Source organism: Eleginops maclovinus, chromosome 22 (assembly GCF_036324505.1).
Source record: "Eleginops maclovinus isolate JMC-PN-2008 ecotype Puerto Natales chromosome 22, JC_Emac_rtc_rv5, whole genome shotgun sequence".
Classification (NCBI taxonomy): Eukaryota; Metazoa; Chordata; class Actinopteri; order Perciformes; family Eleginopidae; genus Eleginops; species Eleginops maclovinus.
This window is the reverse complement of record NC_086370.1, coordinates 15639528-15658565: the sequence shown is the minus strand read 5'-3', so window position 1 is coordinate 15658565 and position 19038 is coordinate 15639528. Positions and strand designations below refer to the sequence as shown.

The window sequence follows — 19038 nt, the reverse complement described above, 5'->3', positions numbered from 1 at the left end:
CGCAGCAGTGCCCTTGTATTGGGCTTTATATTTTACCTGAAATATAACCAGCAAACAAGGTCATGTCCTTGAACCCCCTCTTCCATCTTTTTATTTCTCTCTTTGTCTTTTGTTTTACTCTTGTTAATGATAACCTGACAAAAATATGATGTCTGTACTCTAATTGGAAAAATAGCATAAGCACATTGTTCTAACCCTTACTCTGAGAGGTTTTGATATTCTTGCATGGCTTAATATGAGAGCAGAAGAGAAACCTGGTGCAAAGCAAGCCAAAATCCTGATGAACACTGCCTTTAACACCAAATTCTTTCTGTCAGCCCCTATAATTTATGGGGCGGAGATTACAAAGCTACCGATACAATAAATTAAACTGATGGACAGAATTATGCCCAGTGCTTCCTGCTCTCCCCAATGACGCACACTAACTTAGCACTGGCTGACAATGAGTGTGATTTACCACCTGGGCAAGAGTGGGGAAGGGAAAACATTCACAGACTGAGGCACCAAGGCCTCACTTTGGCCCACAGCCTAGTGAATAAAAACCCTGCTTTAATTCACCCACAAACGTGTCGCCATTAAGAGACTAAGAATAGGGATTGCAGAGCATAAATATTCTCTGATTTATTATCTTACAACAAAGAGCAAGAACCCGGCCAAGGAGAGGGAGATTGTTTGACAGAAAGTTGTCAAGGAGAAAAAAAGAGAGGAAAAACACACTCATTCCCTCATTCTCACTCAAAGACACTCTGAGCTAAATCTGACCAGGGATGTAGCCCAGCCCTATCTCCTGCAGCAGCGTAGGAGCAGATGTGTCTGCTCTCTCCTCAATGTGTGACAGACAGAAAAGATAAACAGGGAGAAACGCAGGGACAGAGGAAGAGACGAAGGGAGGGAGGTAAAGAGAGCAGGAGCTGGCACGGCACTGGCTAATTTATCTAGCTGAGAGACAGATTAAAGAGAGAGGAGAGTGAAACAAAGTTCCACTGGCTTAATCAGCGGACAGCATGCTATCAGAAGACATGATAAATCAGAGCAGGCTCAGTACAGGAGAAAGCCTTTGCTCTGGGAGGGAATGGGAGACATCCTCAGCCAAACTGCAGTATCTTTTACATGCACTGTTGTGAATAACGGCTTGTGAAATCGCTATGTGTATTCTTGCAATCAATACTCATTGCTATAGTTTAAACAAACATGGCTATACAGTAGCCTCCTGCTGGTATTTTTAGTAGTGGGTGACCAATCCTGCTTGACGGTGTTGTGTAAACAGGACAAAGAGACATGAAGGGCCTGAAGTTTCCTCTTGTGTGAAGCCGTGCCTTTCGTTAGCTCCGTGTCTGACAGGGGACTAACCTAAGGGCCTAACCCAGGAACAGGAAAAGGGGCTTAGATATCCCTGTGTCATTAGTTCACTACAGGGTTATATGGGGGCCAACCGCAGCATGATTACACCCCCTGATTTATCTGCTTTGGAGCCCAAACACAGATAAATCTCCGAGCGCATCCCCGCCATTGGATCCTCACTGTCTGATAAACGGCCCAAGCTGAATAAACAACCACCAACCCCCCCACCCCCACAAACACCCAACCCCTCATACGTTATGAATAATTCATTCAGATTGCGAGCTCTGTTAAATGTGTATATTTTGTATCTTAAATGGCAAAGGTGCTTCTATGATCTCTATCCAATCCTCTGTGCATGTATTTGATGAAATACTAGCGATGCAGAGGTTGTCGGACATTTTGTTTTGTAGTTGTGAACTTTATTACCTCACCCCGGCTGTCATCCTCTAGCATTTTCACATAAATATACTTTATGCAAATATGTCGCGGGTTAGCCTGCACCGCAGCTCCTGTAGATATTGGCCTGTCTGTGACTTTATGACAAAGTTTAAAATCATTCATTACAGTGACCCCTGCGGTAAATTCACTCAGTGGAAAATTGCCCTGGCTCTCCTGTTTGGTGTGTAGATGTGATCACGAGTGCATTTTTAACTTAATTAATTGGCTGTTTCTGTTGACAAGAAATTTATGCAGTAATAATTTGCTCGAAATAGATGCAGAGCGCAGGAAATGAGATATCCATCAGGGCGCTTGTGTTCCGCCAGCTGCACCGCGGCTAATATGAAAGTATTTCAGGCTGCTCAGACCCTGCTGTTTGCGCAGTCAAGATTATATATACCCACGATCCATTGCCTGCCTCAGAGGCGCTCATGGAGGTCTATGATAACAAAGACTATGTGATTTATGGCCTGCTGTGAAAGCAGAACTTGATGAGATTAAACAATTTCATAGCACGAGTGTTTCTCAGAGGGCCCTCTGATTTGTGGCAGCAACGCCGACAGTAAATCAGGTTTATATATCTGAAAGCATGCTCAGCAAAGGAGTGCAATTACTGTTTAAGACAGCTACTTTTTATTTAATTTTTATCCCTGGTTTGTCTCTTTTATTCCTGGCCTGTCACATAGCCACTCACCTTCATAAGTCCTTCTGAGGGAAGGGTTGAAGATGAGAGGAGGTGGGGAAGTCGAGGAGGGGTAGAGAGCAAAGCACAGTGGTGTGGGCCCGCTGCTATCTCTCCTCCACAGCTTTCAGAAAAACAACAACAACAACCAGGGGACAACAACGGCCACCGGCAGAACAACACGGGCATCCATAGAGCAGGGGGAAGCACTCCATTTTTAATGCATTGTTTGCCTGCTGCTCTGTTCCTGTCCGGGTAAATGGAGTAGGCAGAGTGTAATTAGAGAGCCAAGCTTTGCTCCGTGCCATAAAGATGACATGGTGTAATGATACAGCTTACAGGCCCGCAGAGGCTTCTGTCTCGCAACGGAGGATCTGGGTCGTTTGCCTGTGACTTATGATAGGTGTAGAAGATGACAGTGTTATCATAGTGACGTGGAACTCAGAGATGTGGATGGGGGAAATTTCTTTCGAAAGGTTGTCAGGAATTGGATGCAAGCAGAGATGGATCGTGAGCATATTAATCATTTGTGTTTACGGTTTGTCAAATAATATTTTGAGATGGAAATAAAGATGAAGTTTCAATACATTATTTGTTATTATTTAGGTTTTAGTGATCTTGCTTACTTAAAGAGGATAAAAAAAATGTAAAAAGCCACACTTTGTTTGCTGCCACTAAATATGTTTAACATTGAGTTGAGGTCTGACTATTTACTTTTAGATATATGTGGTTGTGCTGTATTTACATCATACAAGCCAGCATCTGTACTGATCAACAAATCAGTTTGTGTTTGTGCGTGAATTTTAGTGGGCATGTAAGTACATGTGCATTAGTGTTGCATGCATCCAAAGGGTGTGTGTGAGCTTTTTAATGTGAGTGCATCACACATGCAAATCCATGTGTTTTGAACTTATGGTTAAATGTTCCACGGTTGTGTGTGTGTGTGTGTGTGTGTGTGTGTGTCTGTGTCCTTGGGTGAAGATGTGAGTTGTGCATCTGTCTGCATCGTCCCATATCTTCCCAGAAAACATCAAGAGATCTCATTATTTCGACATATCTCAGGTTTTTTTTACTCTTTTTTTTCTTCCCGTATGCCTTGAGTCAAAATTAGTTTTCATTCCGTCTGTGATCTTACTGACTGAAGCCGGCTCAAAGTAAAGAAAAACACAGTCTTCGTAGCGAGGCTGAGTCAAACACACACTTCACACAGCCGCAGTCTGAGTTAAGCATTGCTAAGTAACCTTCACATTTCACTCGTGTGAAGAGCTAATTTCCTTTAAGTTCACATGTCACTTTTTGTGCCTCTTTTTGTGGGTCCTCTTCAAATGTCTCTCGGCGTCTAATTGCATAGGAAACATTCCAGACAAGCCGGTGTGACAGGCCCGCTCCCAGAGTCTTCAATTATTAAACATCCTACACTCTAGAAAACAGCCCTGACGTTAGCTACAGCCCCTAATCAGAACAGAAAGCCTCATGATATGTCACACTCCTTACTTGCTCTGTTTTTGTGTATGTGTGTGTGTGTGTATGTTTGTGTAAGAAAGATGAAAATATTTCTTTTCGCACCAGTTAAATAAGGCAAAACTCTGACAAAGATGATATTTGTTGTGGTTAGATCAGAACATTCACATTCACCTTTTTTCCCGTTTTACAGATAAAAAATAAATAGTTTGTACTTGTGAAAATATATAAACAATCAGTTATGATTTGTTTAAAAGTTCTTATGTAATTATTGTTTTAAGTAATAAATACAACATTTTTCGTTTCTTTTTTTTGTCTTACTTCAAAGGTCATCCTAGACAAAAATAAGAAATAGCCTCAAGCTAATTGTCCTTGTACCTGTAATGTAGGCTTACATTTCTGCTTTAAATCACCTGCACTTATTCTGCAAGACAATCAAAGAAAAGGTCAAATGGCTTTTTAAATTTCAACCTGAAAACAAATACAAGCTTATTACCATCCATCATCTTATTACCATGAGTCTTTCTATGCATGATTAACGTCCAGCCGCACTCAACCTTTGCCCATTTGATGCTTAGCCGTACACAAAACGACAATGTTCACTGTTGCTGGTTCGCTCCGTGTGCCCCGTGCCCCGAGCAAAACATCGGAACAGTTGCTCTTGTGATCAGTGATCATATGATACATTTATTCGGAGCAAGTTCATTGGAGTAGAACTGGTAAATCATTAAACACACGCTCAGCAGTCTTCCTGCTGAGCAAAAGACTGCTGCACTACACACAAGTGCAGACACCATTACTTCAAATGTTTTTCCCCGCGCTATTACCTAAGAAAACCAAATTAATGTTTTCCATGCGCACAACAGCAATTTAAAACACGTTATTCCCTTCCCTCCTAAGCCACGATCATTAAGGTCAGATATAAAAAACATGTGAATTAATAAACTACTACTCTACCTTTCATGCTGGTTGCTGGCAAAATATGCATTTAAACGATTTTACCCCAACACATATATGTTTTTTTCCAGCTATATAATAACATTTACATATAATATGTTGTGTATTAGTACACAATAATATTAGGCTTCTGTATCAAAACACTGAATTATGCACAGGAGTCCTGCGTGTGCATGTATATTACGGCTCGATTCAATCCCTTGTAGTGAATTAGAGCATTTCTCATTTCATCATAACATGCTGTAAGACGCTGCAAGCTGGTGCTACTTATTTGTTCCTTTATTGTTTATTTCTGAAAGTGTTGTATTGTTCCTAACCCTGAACTTCAGAAGTATGACACATAGATCATAAAAAATTCTATCTAGTGAAGAAATAAACGTGTCATGCCAGCATTAAATGTTGACTCAAATAAGTTCACAAGTTGTGTCTCCTCTGATCTCTAACATGATCAGAAAGCAGCACCAGTTTAGAGACAAGACGAGAAAAAAGTTCCATGCACAGACACAAAAGAAATATTTTGATATAGACCCAAAGAGAAAACATATCAAAAGACATTTTTATACATGTCTTTTGCAAGCACAAAAAGCAGAAATGGTGTCAAGAGAAAACAAAACAGAAGGCTTGTTTCTTCCAACAATTGCTTTAAGCTACAAAAATCTCCTTGAGTCCCTAGCCTCCCCTCAATGTCAGCCCCCCTTCCCTCGCCCTCCCTCTCTCTTCTCTTTCGTTTCTCTCTTTTCCCCTTTTCCCTCTCTAAGGCAGGACAGGGCCCTCTTTGCACCCTGATAGGTTGCGGGCTGATGCTTAGCAACAACATTCCTGTGCCCTAAGTAGCAGTAAGCCTCTGGCTGAACTCTTTGATGTGGCTGTCAGGCCACATTTATTTCCTTTTAGCACTTTGTCTACTTGTCCAGATGTATAAGGAGATAAAAAGGCCTGGTGTTTACACTGGTCTCCCTCTGTAGAGCGGCTGTAATTAGATTGTATTGCTGGTCAGTCTTAAGGAGGGAGGTGAGGTGAGGCCAGGCAGGAACCACCTGTGTCAGGATGAGCTGGTCAGGGTGAGACCTCCGAGTCTGGCTGAAAGCAGTGTGTGTAACACGGGGTAAAATGCTGACATTTTACATAACCCTGTGGCAGCCAGCATCATAATCACATTCTAGGGAAATCTTCCCAGATCAGTTGTCAGTGTTCTGTAATATGACATCCATCAAGATGTGCAATCGACAGCTAAGCTTGCAAAACTTTGTAAACTTTGTTGCAGTTGAATCTGAAAAACACCTCGATATGCGTCAGCCTTCCCCAACTCACTTTTTGGTATCTCATATTTTTCAGGAAACCCTGCTGTGGAGATGGTTATGTGTTCCATGTGGCTCTCTTTGTGTTTTGCTTTTCTTGTCTTTCCATCCCTCCCCTGTCTATCTCTCTCTTCCTGCTCCCCTCTCATGGTGATATGTTGGAAGTAATAATCACTTTTGCCTCTGGGTTTCAACTTTATCAGCATTTATTCACATAACAACACCGACAAGGAGAAGACAGACAGCATTGGTGTGATGTATTATCCAGTACGGGAATCATCTTTCATAATGACATCCAGCAGAGCTTCCCTTCACTGCCGCCCTTTTCTCTCTCACACACGCACTTTCTTCATTTCTTTCTCCCCTATTTCTACTCCCCTCTGTCCAACCTTTATTATCGCAGAATCCATGGTGCTCCCCAGCCTGTAAATTTGTGCCGCATTATCATAAGCTGTGGTGATAACTCACATTGCACAGAGACAATAATGATGTGAACACTCAGCATATGCCCCGGGCCCAGCAAATTAAAACAATGCTCAGCTTGATGAGCAGACTAATCTGGACAGCAGAGAGACTGAGAAAGAGGGAGAGAGGAAAAGGGGGTTCAGGAGCATCTTAAATACACGACACAGCAGCACCTCCCTCTGTTCAGTGTAGGTACAACTGGAGTAAACAACAGCAGGAGAAAGGGACAGGCATTAAGGATAAAGGAAAGTGGAAATAAAGGGATTAGGAACATAGAGGAAGCGACGATCAATATCTTTTATTTTTCATATTTTGTCCTATAGGAGTAATCCAACAGTCATATTTATGTTATTTAATAGTTTAACAGAGCTAAATGTTTAATACTATAATGTGATCTTTGGATTTTTTTATCATTTGCTGTCTAGCCCTCTGTGTTTATTATAACAGCTTAGTATCAATTTAAGACTGCAAAGACTGGTCTTGTAACCTGTGTGTATAATATATAAAAATAATCAGTGTTCATCAGCCCCCTTTAAAGCAAGGACAAGAGAGAAATCTTTCCTTCATTTATTCCACATGCGTCCTCATTAAAAGCATTGCTTCTTGGACATCCTCTGGACAAGTCATTGACTAAAGTGAAAGAGTTGTGGAGGGATAGAGAGGAAGGTCTGCGAGGAGAAAAGGGAGGATCAGGACACGGGAAAGCATGGGTGATTGATGTTCTGTGGGTGGGGTAAAATGGTGGTGCTGGATAGGACGGGAAGTGACAACCACAGATGTTGAATGGGTTGGGTGTTTGATCAGCAGGCATGATACTGAGGAGGTGAAGTGTTGGTGTCATGCATAGCACGGGGACTGGGTGGGCGGTGATACTGAAAGCAAGGTGACTGACGTCCCATAGGACCAAAACCAGCCCAAGGCTTTATCCAGTATCAAGCTAACGCAAGCAGTCCTCCCTCTCCTTCTTCTTTCCAACACCCCCCTAACATAGTCTGTGGGTGGTGCCGTTAATAATGTGGCAACTAGGAAGATTAATTGTAAGCAAGCAGCAGGATTAGGAGGGGCTTTTGGGGGCCGAGCAGGCCAGAAGAGGCCCAGGCTTGTGATCTTTCAAGCGCTCCAGGAAATGAGGCAAGCAGGGGCACAGCTTCACGGTGGCTCAGAAGAGCATGGAGGTATACATCAAATAAAGGCTCACAATTCATGTATTAATGCCTGAGTTGCTCTGTTAGGTCGCAATGATTGTCATAGACACACTCCTTTGTGTTCATCATGACAGCCATTAGCAATGTTACCTTCAAATGGCAAAATGCTAAATTCGGGCGTCAAGAGCATTTTTGCACATACAATGTGTAATTGTAAGTGTGGATCCCATTCCAAAATCCTTTGTTTTATTTTTACAAACAAACTGCGTATGAATCCCTGATTATTTTATTCACAAATGAGGAGTATTGCATTTTTAATCAGGACACCGTGTTGTTGTTTTGGGCTGTTTTACAGCATGTATTACATATTCCATTAAAGTGCAGCATACAAGCATGTAATGATCTGGGATGTTTCTAAAGAGGTTTGAGTCACTCCAGAGGCAGCAGGTCTGCTGTCACAATAATATTTCAATTTGGAGCTGCTTCTTTAAAAAGCATGGTCCACCACTATGGTAAGGTCTCATAATAGGCGTATTTAGTCACTTTTCTCTTTGGTGTAATGTGACACACATGCTGGCCAGACATTAATGCCTTTCAGAGATGCTATCTGAAAGCACATTATGTGATCGTTTTCAATTCACATTGCTCTCTTTGCCGATGAAGAATATGGTTCCATTTAACAGTGAAGACCATTCCATTTCTCAAGGTTATGCATGGGTATATAGAGGAACAACAACAAAAGTGGGAAAAATGCAGCTCCAAACCCTCTCTAATATGTATTTGTCAGTTGAGTCTCTTGTTATGATTAAAGACCCAGTGAATTCCTTCCTGCAGGAAAGGAAAGTATTTCTACAAAGGCATCGGATATCGCTGTGTCATGATAAACTGCCTGCTCCACTAGCTAAAATGCTAAGGAAAGGAAGAGGATGTTTTGGACCTTGGAAAGTGCATGAAAAAACAACAACACAAGAAACTCTTGACCTGTTTGGGAACACGCTCTGAGATTCAGCCTCTGTTTTCTCTTTGTCTTTAAGCAGCATTTGTCACACTTGTTTATCCTTAACCTCCGACATTGCTCACAATGAATAGCTCTTTCCAGTTTTGCAGCCAGGGATTTGTGCACATATTTACCTCGCATCTCAAGTATTTGACATTAAATAATGTTATGAGCTTTATACACAGTGAAAATTGCATTTCCTCTTTGTAGAGGGGTCTACTTTCACATGACCACGCTACATTTGGCTGCTCAGAGTGAGTGATGTTTACCCTTTAGTTGACCACTGAAGGAGGTCATGGCTGAATGAAGGTTAGGACCTCTCCTCCCTAACCAGGTCGTAGATCAGATCATCAAAGACAGGAGTGAAGCTCCACAACACGTGAGAAGTAATAAAACATAACCTGCCACATTATGCCATAAAAAAGGAGCAATGTTTCCGATGTGTCCTGCACGCACCCCAAAGGATTTATGACGCTCACAGTCGGCTACAGTGTTATTTCAGTATTTATTTTTGTATATTTAATTATTAATCCTGTTTGTATCCTTTCCACTATAGCCACCAAATGAGGCTGGATCTGAGAGTCACCCTCTGCCCTACACTCCTCTACCCCGAGGGTCCAGAGATGCCAAGAACCACAGAGGTAAGGAAAAAAAATAAAGGCCTTTTGGACTTCATAACCTTTTCACTTAAGTGATTCGTACATACATTTGTACAGATTTTCTTCAAAACAAACAAGAAACAACACAATATATTATTGTATTTCAGCCCACAGATTATGTAAATAAAAGTCCTAACCCCAACAGCTACAGTGAGTGGGAATCAGTTGACCTTGCGACTGAGTTGAAGTTATGTTATCATTCTTCTTATTGATCTAATTTCATCCGTGTGATTCTTTGATAGAGGGAATAAATCTTGAGTAATCCAGGTTAACTCTGATCGGAATGTATGCGTGGGAGCACACAGCACATATACAAGATGGAGCATCCTTGATCTGTTGATACTAGACATTGATTAGGCCCCGTATTGACCCGTTGTATTCGGTTGATGTAACTGTGTAGCAAGTCCTTAACATCAAACTCTGCACTATAGGAAGACTGCATCACATTACATAAAAAAGCACAATGTCCTACATTTATTGTGCAGGCCCTGGCCTTCTATTTTATTATATCATACCCATACATCAGTTTATATAAAAAGAACTTGGATCCTCCAAAATTGTATCAGTTTCAAATCCATGTAAAGCATTTTAGTCAGTTACCTTGGACTACAAACATGCATTTCATTGCCTTTCTAAACAATTATATATTAAATATAATTTCACACCATAGATTTCCCCACACTGTAGCTACATTGTAACAAAAGGTGACATAAAAAGCTAAAATATTACTTATTTCTGCATAAATTCTAGCAAAACAAAATGTATTAAGTCGGTGCTGGTGTTGTTGTTGTTGTGGTTCAAGGTCTCCAACATCAGTTTTAATGTCCCGAATGTGAAATTTACACATAACCAGGAGTTCAGTTGGAAATTCAATTGGAAATAAAACAAATAACTGAGTTAGGTGTAACTCAAACAGATTCAACAGTTCATCCAGAGTGAGGAGCTACTTTTCACAATACGCCCCACTTTTCTCAGGTCATCTCTTAAGCCTGAGAGATTTAACAGTGTCGTCACAAATCACAACACTTGTGATGGGTTGACCACCGGCACGGTAGGCCAACACGTCAGCAGTGAACTTATCTACCCCCCGTTTATGGTGCCAAGGACAGCTCTATGTCATAAAAGCAGCAACGGTGGCCACTCGCACCGGATGTAAGGACAGGAAGAGCCCCGTGCTTTGTCAAAATCCGACCTGGCTGAGAACAGTCCATTTAAAGGTGAGGGGATCTGACATGAAATATTTTCCCCTTCGTCTAAGATGTGAGCAGCAGTGACAGTCTCCATTTGTTATTTTTATGATGCAGTGCTGCAGTCTTAGATAACACAGCCCTCATCTTCGCCCTTCACCTCCTCTTCATGTCCCTGCCTCCAGCCCATACCCCAGCTCTTTATGTTTTTTCCTTTTATTTACACTTCTTAAACATATTTAAGTTCTCTTTATTTGTTATAGACGGTCACAGTAACTCCTCATTCAAAGAGAACAAAGCTGTGGCAAAGCAGCGCTACAACAAACAATATTTTTCAGACAGTGATTTCAAAGCATTTACCTTGTTAAATTCAGGCTACAAACAATAGGGCTGACACTATGTGCGGAAATATTTTATGTAGTTAAATGCAACATTCTCATTTCAATATGAATGGAGAACGAAACAATACGCTACACGACTTGTTCCAAATATTTTTGAAAAAGCGATACTGTGTTGTGCTGGTAATGTAAGTCCTGTACATTCAGTTGAATTGATTTTGTTTGGTAAATTTAATTCAGTCAGTAGAGGCACTTGGCTGAATTGAAAATATTTTAAATATGTAATTTAATGATATATATAGAATGAAACCATGATTTATAAATTCCATTACATGCTTGGTAAGCAGCTTAAGAGTTGGTTAGTATACATTAGACTAAATGTGTTAGCGAAAGTGGTTATTTTAAAGTTGTTCTGGTACAAGCAAGGCTATATAGTTGTATAATGACTACTGCAGTAGCAGACAGATCAGCAACACTTCTGACATCGCCCTGTCGGCTACTCGGAAAGAACCTCCCTTTTCTCCTTCGAATCCTCTGCACCCACCCCTCCACTGTGTCACCTGTGTGGAAGCCCCAGAGCCTGGGTGCCAGAGGTAATTACAGCGTCTAGAAGCTCCCAGAGGAGGGCAGCGATGGCAGGTCACTGCCCAGGGAGGGAGGGGTGGAAACCAAGGACAGAACTCCAGGATAAGCTCCTGTCTTAGTCTGTGGAGGAGTCGACCTGGAGGAGGCGAAGCAAAACAAGGCAGCGAGCAGAAGAGCAGGGAGTGAAAGGTGAGGGAGGAAGGAAAACATGTGGTAGTGAAATCTCAGGATTTCGTAGACCAGATCTGACAAGAGATTATTAGACAGAACAAGAGGAAAAGTTAAACAAGAGAGGAAATGACAGTAAGTGGACCAGCGTTAAACAGTGAAGAGACTTAAAAATGAGAGAGCTAGACAAAAAGACCAAGTGAAGGAGGATGGTGGGGGCTCCAGTGTGTCTTGGTGAAGGCGTGACACAGAGTGGAGTATATAGTCTGGCAGAGGGGCCTGAGGATCCTCCACTACTGTCACCTTGGCTCTAACTCTCAGTACTGGTCCAACTGTCAACACAACTCTAAATCTAACCTTCCAAAATGTAGTCCCAGCCTAAAGTACTATGTGTCTTCATGAACAGTGGCCTACACCATACTATTAGCCACAGCCAATCACATATTGTGTTCCTCTGTCCTACCATGATGAATTATCATTTCAACAAGTAAAACAATGTGCTGGGTTTTTTATTACCACCTTGTCATTTTCTCAGGGTGACACATTTTGAAGTGCAATTCACAAGTTTATTTCGTAGATCTAATTATAACTGTAGAAAAATATGCGTCTGGCTTGATTGATTGATCCATGTACACAGTGAAGATTTTAATGAAATATTTTTCATTTCCTCTGTATATTTCAATAAATATGCAGACTGGTAACTGCTATTTTACAGGTATCAGATTAGATTTGAGTAGGCCATCCCTCAGCAGTGACAGCGGTAAATGAAAGGGGATATATTTGTACAAGCAAAGTAAACAGACGAGGAAAAATGCCTGAAACCCGCCTTACAGTATGAGCCCCGGGCCCTTTTAATCTTGTTGTTCTGGGCCCGCTTCCAGCTGCTTTGTATGTATGTATCTTAAATGGTGCACAACTGTTATTAAAATCCCGGGAGAAAAGCAGCCTTCAAAGCAACACAAAAAACACCTTCTTGACAACACCCAGGGGTCCCTCGCATTTGTTTGCCGGTTTGCTTTCATTACATGTCGGGGTGATCTGCACCGCAACTCCTGCCTAACTCCCCCTCGCTCCCTCAACGCCCCCAAAAATGGAGCAACGGGAACAGATCCAAACTAAGAGTAAACTGTTTTATAGTTGCTGCACAACAAATAAACAAACATCTGGAAGCATTCAGAGCGGCCCATTAGAAGGGCTCTGGGCTTTGCCAAAAAGGGGTAAATGATGAGGAATGGGCTGTCGAAAGGCTGGCGGAGACAGGGGAGAGGCCAGATGACGGAGCTGTGGGTGCTAAGCACTGCCTTTTAGAGCTCAGCTGGGCTCAGATAGATCTACACCTGCTGCTATCTCCTCCTCCCCTCCTTTCCTCCACCAGACATCTGGATGGGATACATGACTAATGGATGACTAAACTGCTAGTGTTGAAACTTAGCTGTTGTCATTATGAAGGGGAAGGTTGTTGGTTTGACTGATGACTTAATGGTCTTTGCACAACGCACTTAGAAAAACTAAAAGCAAGTTGGATAGCTTTAAAAATGTTAATGCCTCAAACAGATAAACAGCTCTCTAATGTTGGTTTATTGTCACTTGTTTAATAACCAGAGCTGATTATTGTATTTATAACTGCATGGGTCATATGGCATTGTGAATACAAACATTACCTTTCCATGAAGTCTTGTTATTTTAAGAAAACAAATATCCTATTAACGGAATGTTTTAATTAATACATTTCCTCAGACATCTGTTTCTTCATTTGAGTTGTCCGTGCTTATCTTGAGGGATTTTGTTCTTTTCTGTTTGATGTCACTGTAATTTAAATGAAACTCATCTTCCTGATGATAATCTTCCTGTTCTGGTTAAGATCGCCTTGGCATGTTCCATGAGTATGGAAATGTTCTCTCTGGAACGCTGAGAGAAAAGACAGAGCACCTTTTGACGTTTCCCATTAGACACATGTACGTGCTTTGCAAGACATTTCACTCAGCCTCGTAATGATTATACCAGCAGGATCTGTCCCCTGATAAACATCACTCTTAAGCACAGAGACTGGCCCCCACACAACTAAAAAAAGACATGTGGAAAGAACAAAGTGTAAGCTTTTCCTCCACACTTTTCCAGAGTACTTACCCATTGCAGAATTGCTTTTTATAAACTTTTTTATGATAAACTACATGCGTGCATTCAACTTTGAGAAATGACAGATGATGAAACGTTTCATAAAGAATGATATATACAGATCTCCCTGCCAGCCGTACACCATGAGCATGTGTTGAGTGAGCCTCTGCTCCAAAGTGTACGAGGTGAATTGACAAAGTAAAGACATGGCCTTCTTCCCGGGTAAAGAGACCATGAAAATGTTTCCCAGGCAATCGTCACGGCATCAACGTTTTATTTCTTTGCAGTGTTTGCCAGTTTGTGAGCTTATGAGGTGTCTATGATTAACTTTTAATGACAGTGTAAGCTTTTGCTCCACATAAAGCCATAAAAATGAAAACCACAACAGATGGTCTTATTTGTTAGTATGGACATAAAAACGTGCCCCACAGGCTATACTTAAATATATATAAAAAAATAAGTCCTACAGTGGTTGGAAGTAAAGTACATGTACTGAAGTATATTTACCTAGGTGCTGTATGTCTGCTGTTTTATCAATACATCTATTGAAAAGCTGTTTTTAGTAGTTCCTTTTTCAAATACGAATATTATTTTAAAGGTGTTCATGTTATCTCATATCAGTCATTCTTCTGGATATATAACTATCCAAAATGATCTGTATAAAGTCTTTAAAACTAGTTTCACTTTGACAATATTGCAATGCATCAATAATGATATTCCAATAAAACATATCATTGTTACAACCCTCTCAAACCTGTTTTACTCATTAAAAATGTAAAATGTAATGCATGACTTTTACTTGTATAAAATAATGCAAATTAATAGGATATAGAAAATAAAAATTCAGCAGTTATAAAAATTAAAACTTTAAGTCATTAGTTATTTACTTTTACTCTATTGTCTTACTTTTTTCATCCATCAGTTTATATATAATGAAGTATTGTGTGTGTGTGTGTGTGTGTGTGTGTGTGTGTGTGTGTGTGTGTGTGTGTGTGTGTGTGTGTGTGTGTGTGTGTGTGTGTGTGTGTGTGTGTGTGTGTGTGTGTGTGTGTTCTACTCGAGCAGACATAAATACGACACTAACAGTTAAACCTGCTACATAATACATTTTTCTAACCCAGACTTGTATTGAGTGAACAAGAACCTGAAAATGTATTCAAAATTGCATTGATATATTCTTTAGCGCGTTAGGACCTGCTGAATATCACAGTGCCATATACTCCTCCCGTATATGAGGACAGGCTCTATTTCCTTTATGCGAGTCAGATGATGTGATATTATTCCTCCCAGGAGTGGATTGGCTCGGCAACATGAATATCCATTAAGGCCGGTCTATGGAGATGGATGAGGGGAGAGGGGACGAGGCAAACTGGGCCTGCAATCCTTCATCGCAGCTTCACATAACACTGCCCTGTCCGCATCCAAAGTGATGAGAGCTCATTTTTGGAGGCAGGCCTGTCCTTGTTATTACTACCCTGGAAATCACCTCTACGTTTTCTCCTTCAGAAGCAGGCTAGATTAAAATGCCAGTATAACCTCCTCAACTTCCCTGACAGGCTTAACTGCCGAACTCTGACGTGTCAACTCTAAACTGCTTTGAGAAAGCTGCCTTCCACCAAGTGTCATTATCTCTCCGTTATCGGATGGCACTCCGCTCACAGTGTGTGAATAATTCTGTTTGTGCTGGGTTTGGGAAAATGTCAGTGACACTATTGTTTTTACCTTGCCTTTTGATGTAGCTGAGAGAGTCTCCTGAGTGCCTTGAGTTCTTAAAGTGATGTCGGACGTATACAGCAGAAACTTAAAGGGAAAGATAGGACTGTCAGCTTCTGAGCCATTTCAACATATTTGTTACTTCGTCTTCCTAGTGGTATAAAAGTAAATATTTCTCTCTCTGATATTCTGCCTTAATAAGGGGTGTTACAGAGTCAAATTTTAAAAGGATTTTTTTTTACTCACTATAAGTGATCCAAGCAATTTCCTTATGATGCCACAAAAAGGTCACAGATCAAATTAGATATTTTCTATCTGAATGTTGTTAATGTAAAGGCGCTGTATAAATACATTTGATGCTGCGGTTTTTTTTTTGTTGTAAACACAACATTACTTAATAATGAAAACTAATCATTTTTTACACTAAGCCTGAAAGCACACTTGAATTGCTGCATCCATCTCCCCTAAAATGTGATTACAAGCCATTTTGTCAGCATCAGGAAAATATGTTGCCTTCTAAATGTTAACTGTCTGACAATTGCAGACAAACTTTTTTTTTTGTTTATGATGATACAAACCAATCTGCAATCACTCATTAAAACTTGCCCAGCCAAAAAACAGACACACATTTGAGCCAATATGTTGGCTTTTACTCCAACCACGTCAGACTGATAGACAATGACAACCCGGCCCAGCCCAGTTGGAAAGACACGCTGCTGGTGCTTTGGACCTCCCAGTTGTAATGGTCATTCTCAGGAAAGTAGCAGAACATGAATCACCCAAAGTGGACAGGTCTTACGATGAAAGTCTGCTATAGCTAATGTAGCTATGCTATTTATTATTTTCAACCATGATTTGTTTTTTACGATTTGGGACAACTGGGATGTGGCCTGTGCTTCCCATCAGTACTTTCAGTGAGAAGTTTGAGCAGGTTTTTGTAGCCTTTATGGTTAACAAAGGTAGGAGTCTATCAGTATTTGGACGAGTTTTAGCTGCCAGATGGGTTTGGATACATTTTACAGCAGGATGGATGTTGGGTCCACCAATTTTCTTCTGTGTCAGTAGCCTTTGAAACAAATAGCTTGGTGAGCAGGCGGAGACTGTCTGTGTGAGGGGGCTCGCTACCCTTCATTCTGATGAATAGCTACTAACATGCTGGCAGATGCTGGACAACTTGTCATGCTAACAGGGACAGGGTTGGACCTCAATAAGTCCTTGTAGCCTGTAATTATAGTGTGATACCAGGGGTGTTTACACATAGACAAACAAGGTCTCATATTTAAGATGTTATGATATAGCAAGCTAGCAGAATGATATACAGTGGTTGTTAGATATATGTTGTGTTGGTTAATGTAGGTTCATACATACTGTATATCTTAGTCAGGGTGTTTTTAATAAATTATTGAGTAGAATGTAGATTGTAATTCCAGGTTAACTGATATCACACAGTAATCATTCAAGATGAAAACATACCTAATGCTAGTCTGGTTAATGGCTTCAACAAATTAGATTCCAATTCACTCGGTGGATAGTTTATCATGCTGGGTGACAGCATATTCTCTATGGCTTAACAGCTGTGCTGCATCACTGAAGTTTTCTCTCAGACATGATCGTAACGGAGCTATACATGCCATGGATTCATTATGTAGTGAGGAAAGGGGCCACCAGTGATAATTTAAACGGCTACAAAATGTGGTGTCCTATTAGAGGACAGGCTCTGAGTGGAAATCACACGATGAGGAAATACTTTCTCTAGTTAGCCAGTATATAAACTTAAACATGCAGGTGCAAAATATGCAAAGTTAAGATGGTGACATAATCCAATCTAGTGTCTTTACATAATACTTTTCATATAAACCTTTTAGTATTTAAAAGTAAGATATCAAGAAGATGTTTGATAACTCTCCATAGTAATAATAGCACAGGTGTTTTGGAAAAACATACGCCTGATTCAGTATGGATCATGTACAGAGCTTTGTGTAGAACTTTAAGAATGGGGTCTAGAAACTGTGATGGTTGTGTACATCATACGGTTTAGTTCATCATTTTCTTCCAAAAAAGTTTAGCTAATTATAACCTCTACAATAGTGAAAACAAAAAAGAATGAACCCCAAATCTTAATAAACTAAAATTGTCGTATAGGATATGATACTTTTTCTCTGGGAAGAGATGTTGTAATGAATGTGTTATTTATTTATAAAATGTTTTTTAAGAATCAAAATGAGCACTGAAATATCCTGTCATGCGGCTGCACTTTCTCAGGTCATATCGTACTGTTGAAATTAGGATTTTCGTACCTCATTTCCTGTGCAAATTGACAAGCTCTGGGGAACTTCTCAAGTGATTCTGACGTTACTTAGTATTATGCCAAACATTGTTGTTTTCTCCAAGGCAACAATATGATGATGTGCAGATGTTCCTAAATTATTAAAAACGGATGTTATTTACTAATGCCTAAACATGTCAAGTGTGTAATGTAATCATTCGAAGTTGAGAAACCACTATTTCTCTGGAGTATTGTAGTTCATGAAACTTTACAAAAACACACACACACACAAAATAATTTCCAGGTTCCCTCAATGCTCTAAAGCTATTGTGGCAGAAAGAGCTGAACTCATCTGTCAATTACGGTAAGCTCCATTGGGCCATTGTCTAAACTGTTTTCTCACTCACTGGTGAATCCAGTGATTTATTGTCAACTGCCTTAGCATCAATACACAATTGGGAGACACTAAGCTGTGATGTCTGAACACAAACTATTGTCGGAGTATCAGCATAGCTCACATTAAGTGCCATTTAGATTATTCATTGCATCGGTCTGTGTGAAAGCCTTGTTTGGATTTTCTGCTTGTATAAAGAAGGGAAGGCCATTATTGCTGGAATTCGAGTGCTATGGATCGGAGCTTCCATTTAGTTACATCCACTGTCCGATTGAATGAACAACATCTGCGTGGCACCGAACAGAGACACAGTGTTTCAAATCTTTGGGTCAGCTTGTCCTGCCCTGCCTTAGAGTCCATAGGGTCAACTGGATATGAGCTTTTTTGTTGAACTGACATGCATTTTATCTCTCTTAGAATATAAAGGCGAGCCTGGGTAACAGGAAGTAGCAGGTTTTTTATGGTTTGTACTGGCTTCAACATTCCAACTCAACAAATGAAAAGAGCGAGGTCACCGAAATGCCAGGAAGGACAAAACAACCTTTTAATCTGTCACTTTGATTTGCTGAAGTCTCTTCAAACACACTGAACAGGTTTCTCTGTCATGATGATATGAGCGGACAAGTTATTTCACCATCATAATTTGATCTCCAAATGGTTTCTGGCACATTATGTGGCTGCAGAGCAGGATGATTGGAATGATAGTCATTGTAGTCAAACACATGAATTTATCCCAGATTGTTGTGATGTACACGGCTGTTTGCTTCATTCCCCTCCATCTTAACAACGTACTGAAAACAGAACTTCAGAAATCATAGCCATCAAACCT

At 40.6% G+C, this 19038-nt stretch overlaps 1 protein-coding gene across 2 annotated transcripts in view; it reads left to right on the top strand.

Moving 5' to 3' along the window:
* Positions 1 to 19038, top strand: part of lrmda (leucine rich melanocyte differentiation associated) — a 236803-nt gene that overhangs the window by 204840 nt on the left and 12925 nt on the right. For both annotated transcript variants that reach the window (XM_063875088.1, XM_063875089.1), the window contains one exon: positions 9341 to 9425. In XM_063875088.1, coding sequence (XP_063731158.1) covers positions 9341 to 9425 — 85 coding nt within the window. The remainder of the gene's footprint in view (positions 1 to 9340; positions 9426 to 19038) is intronic.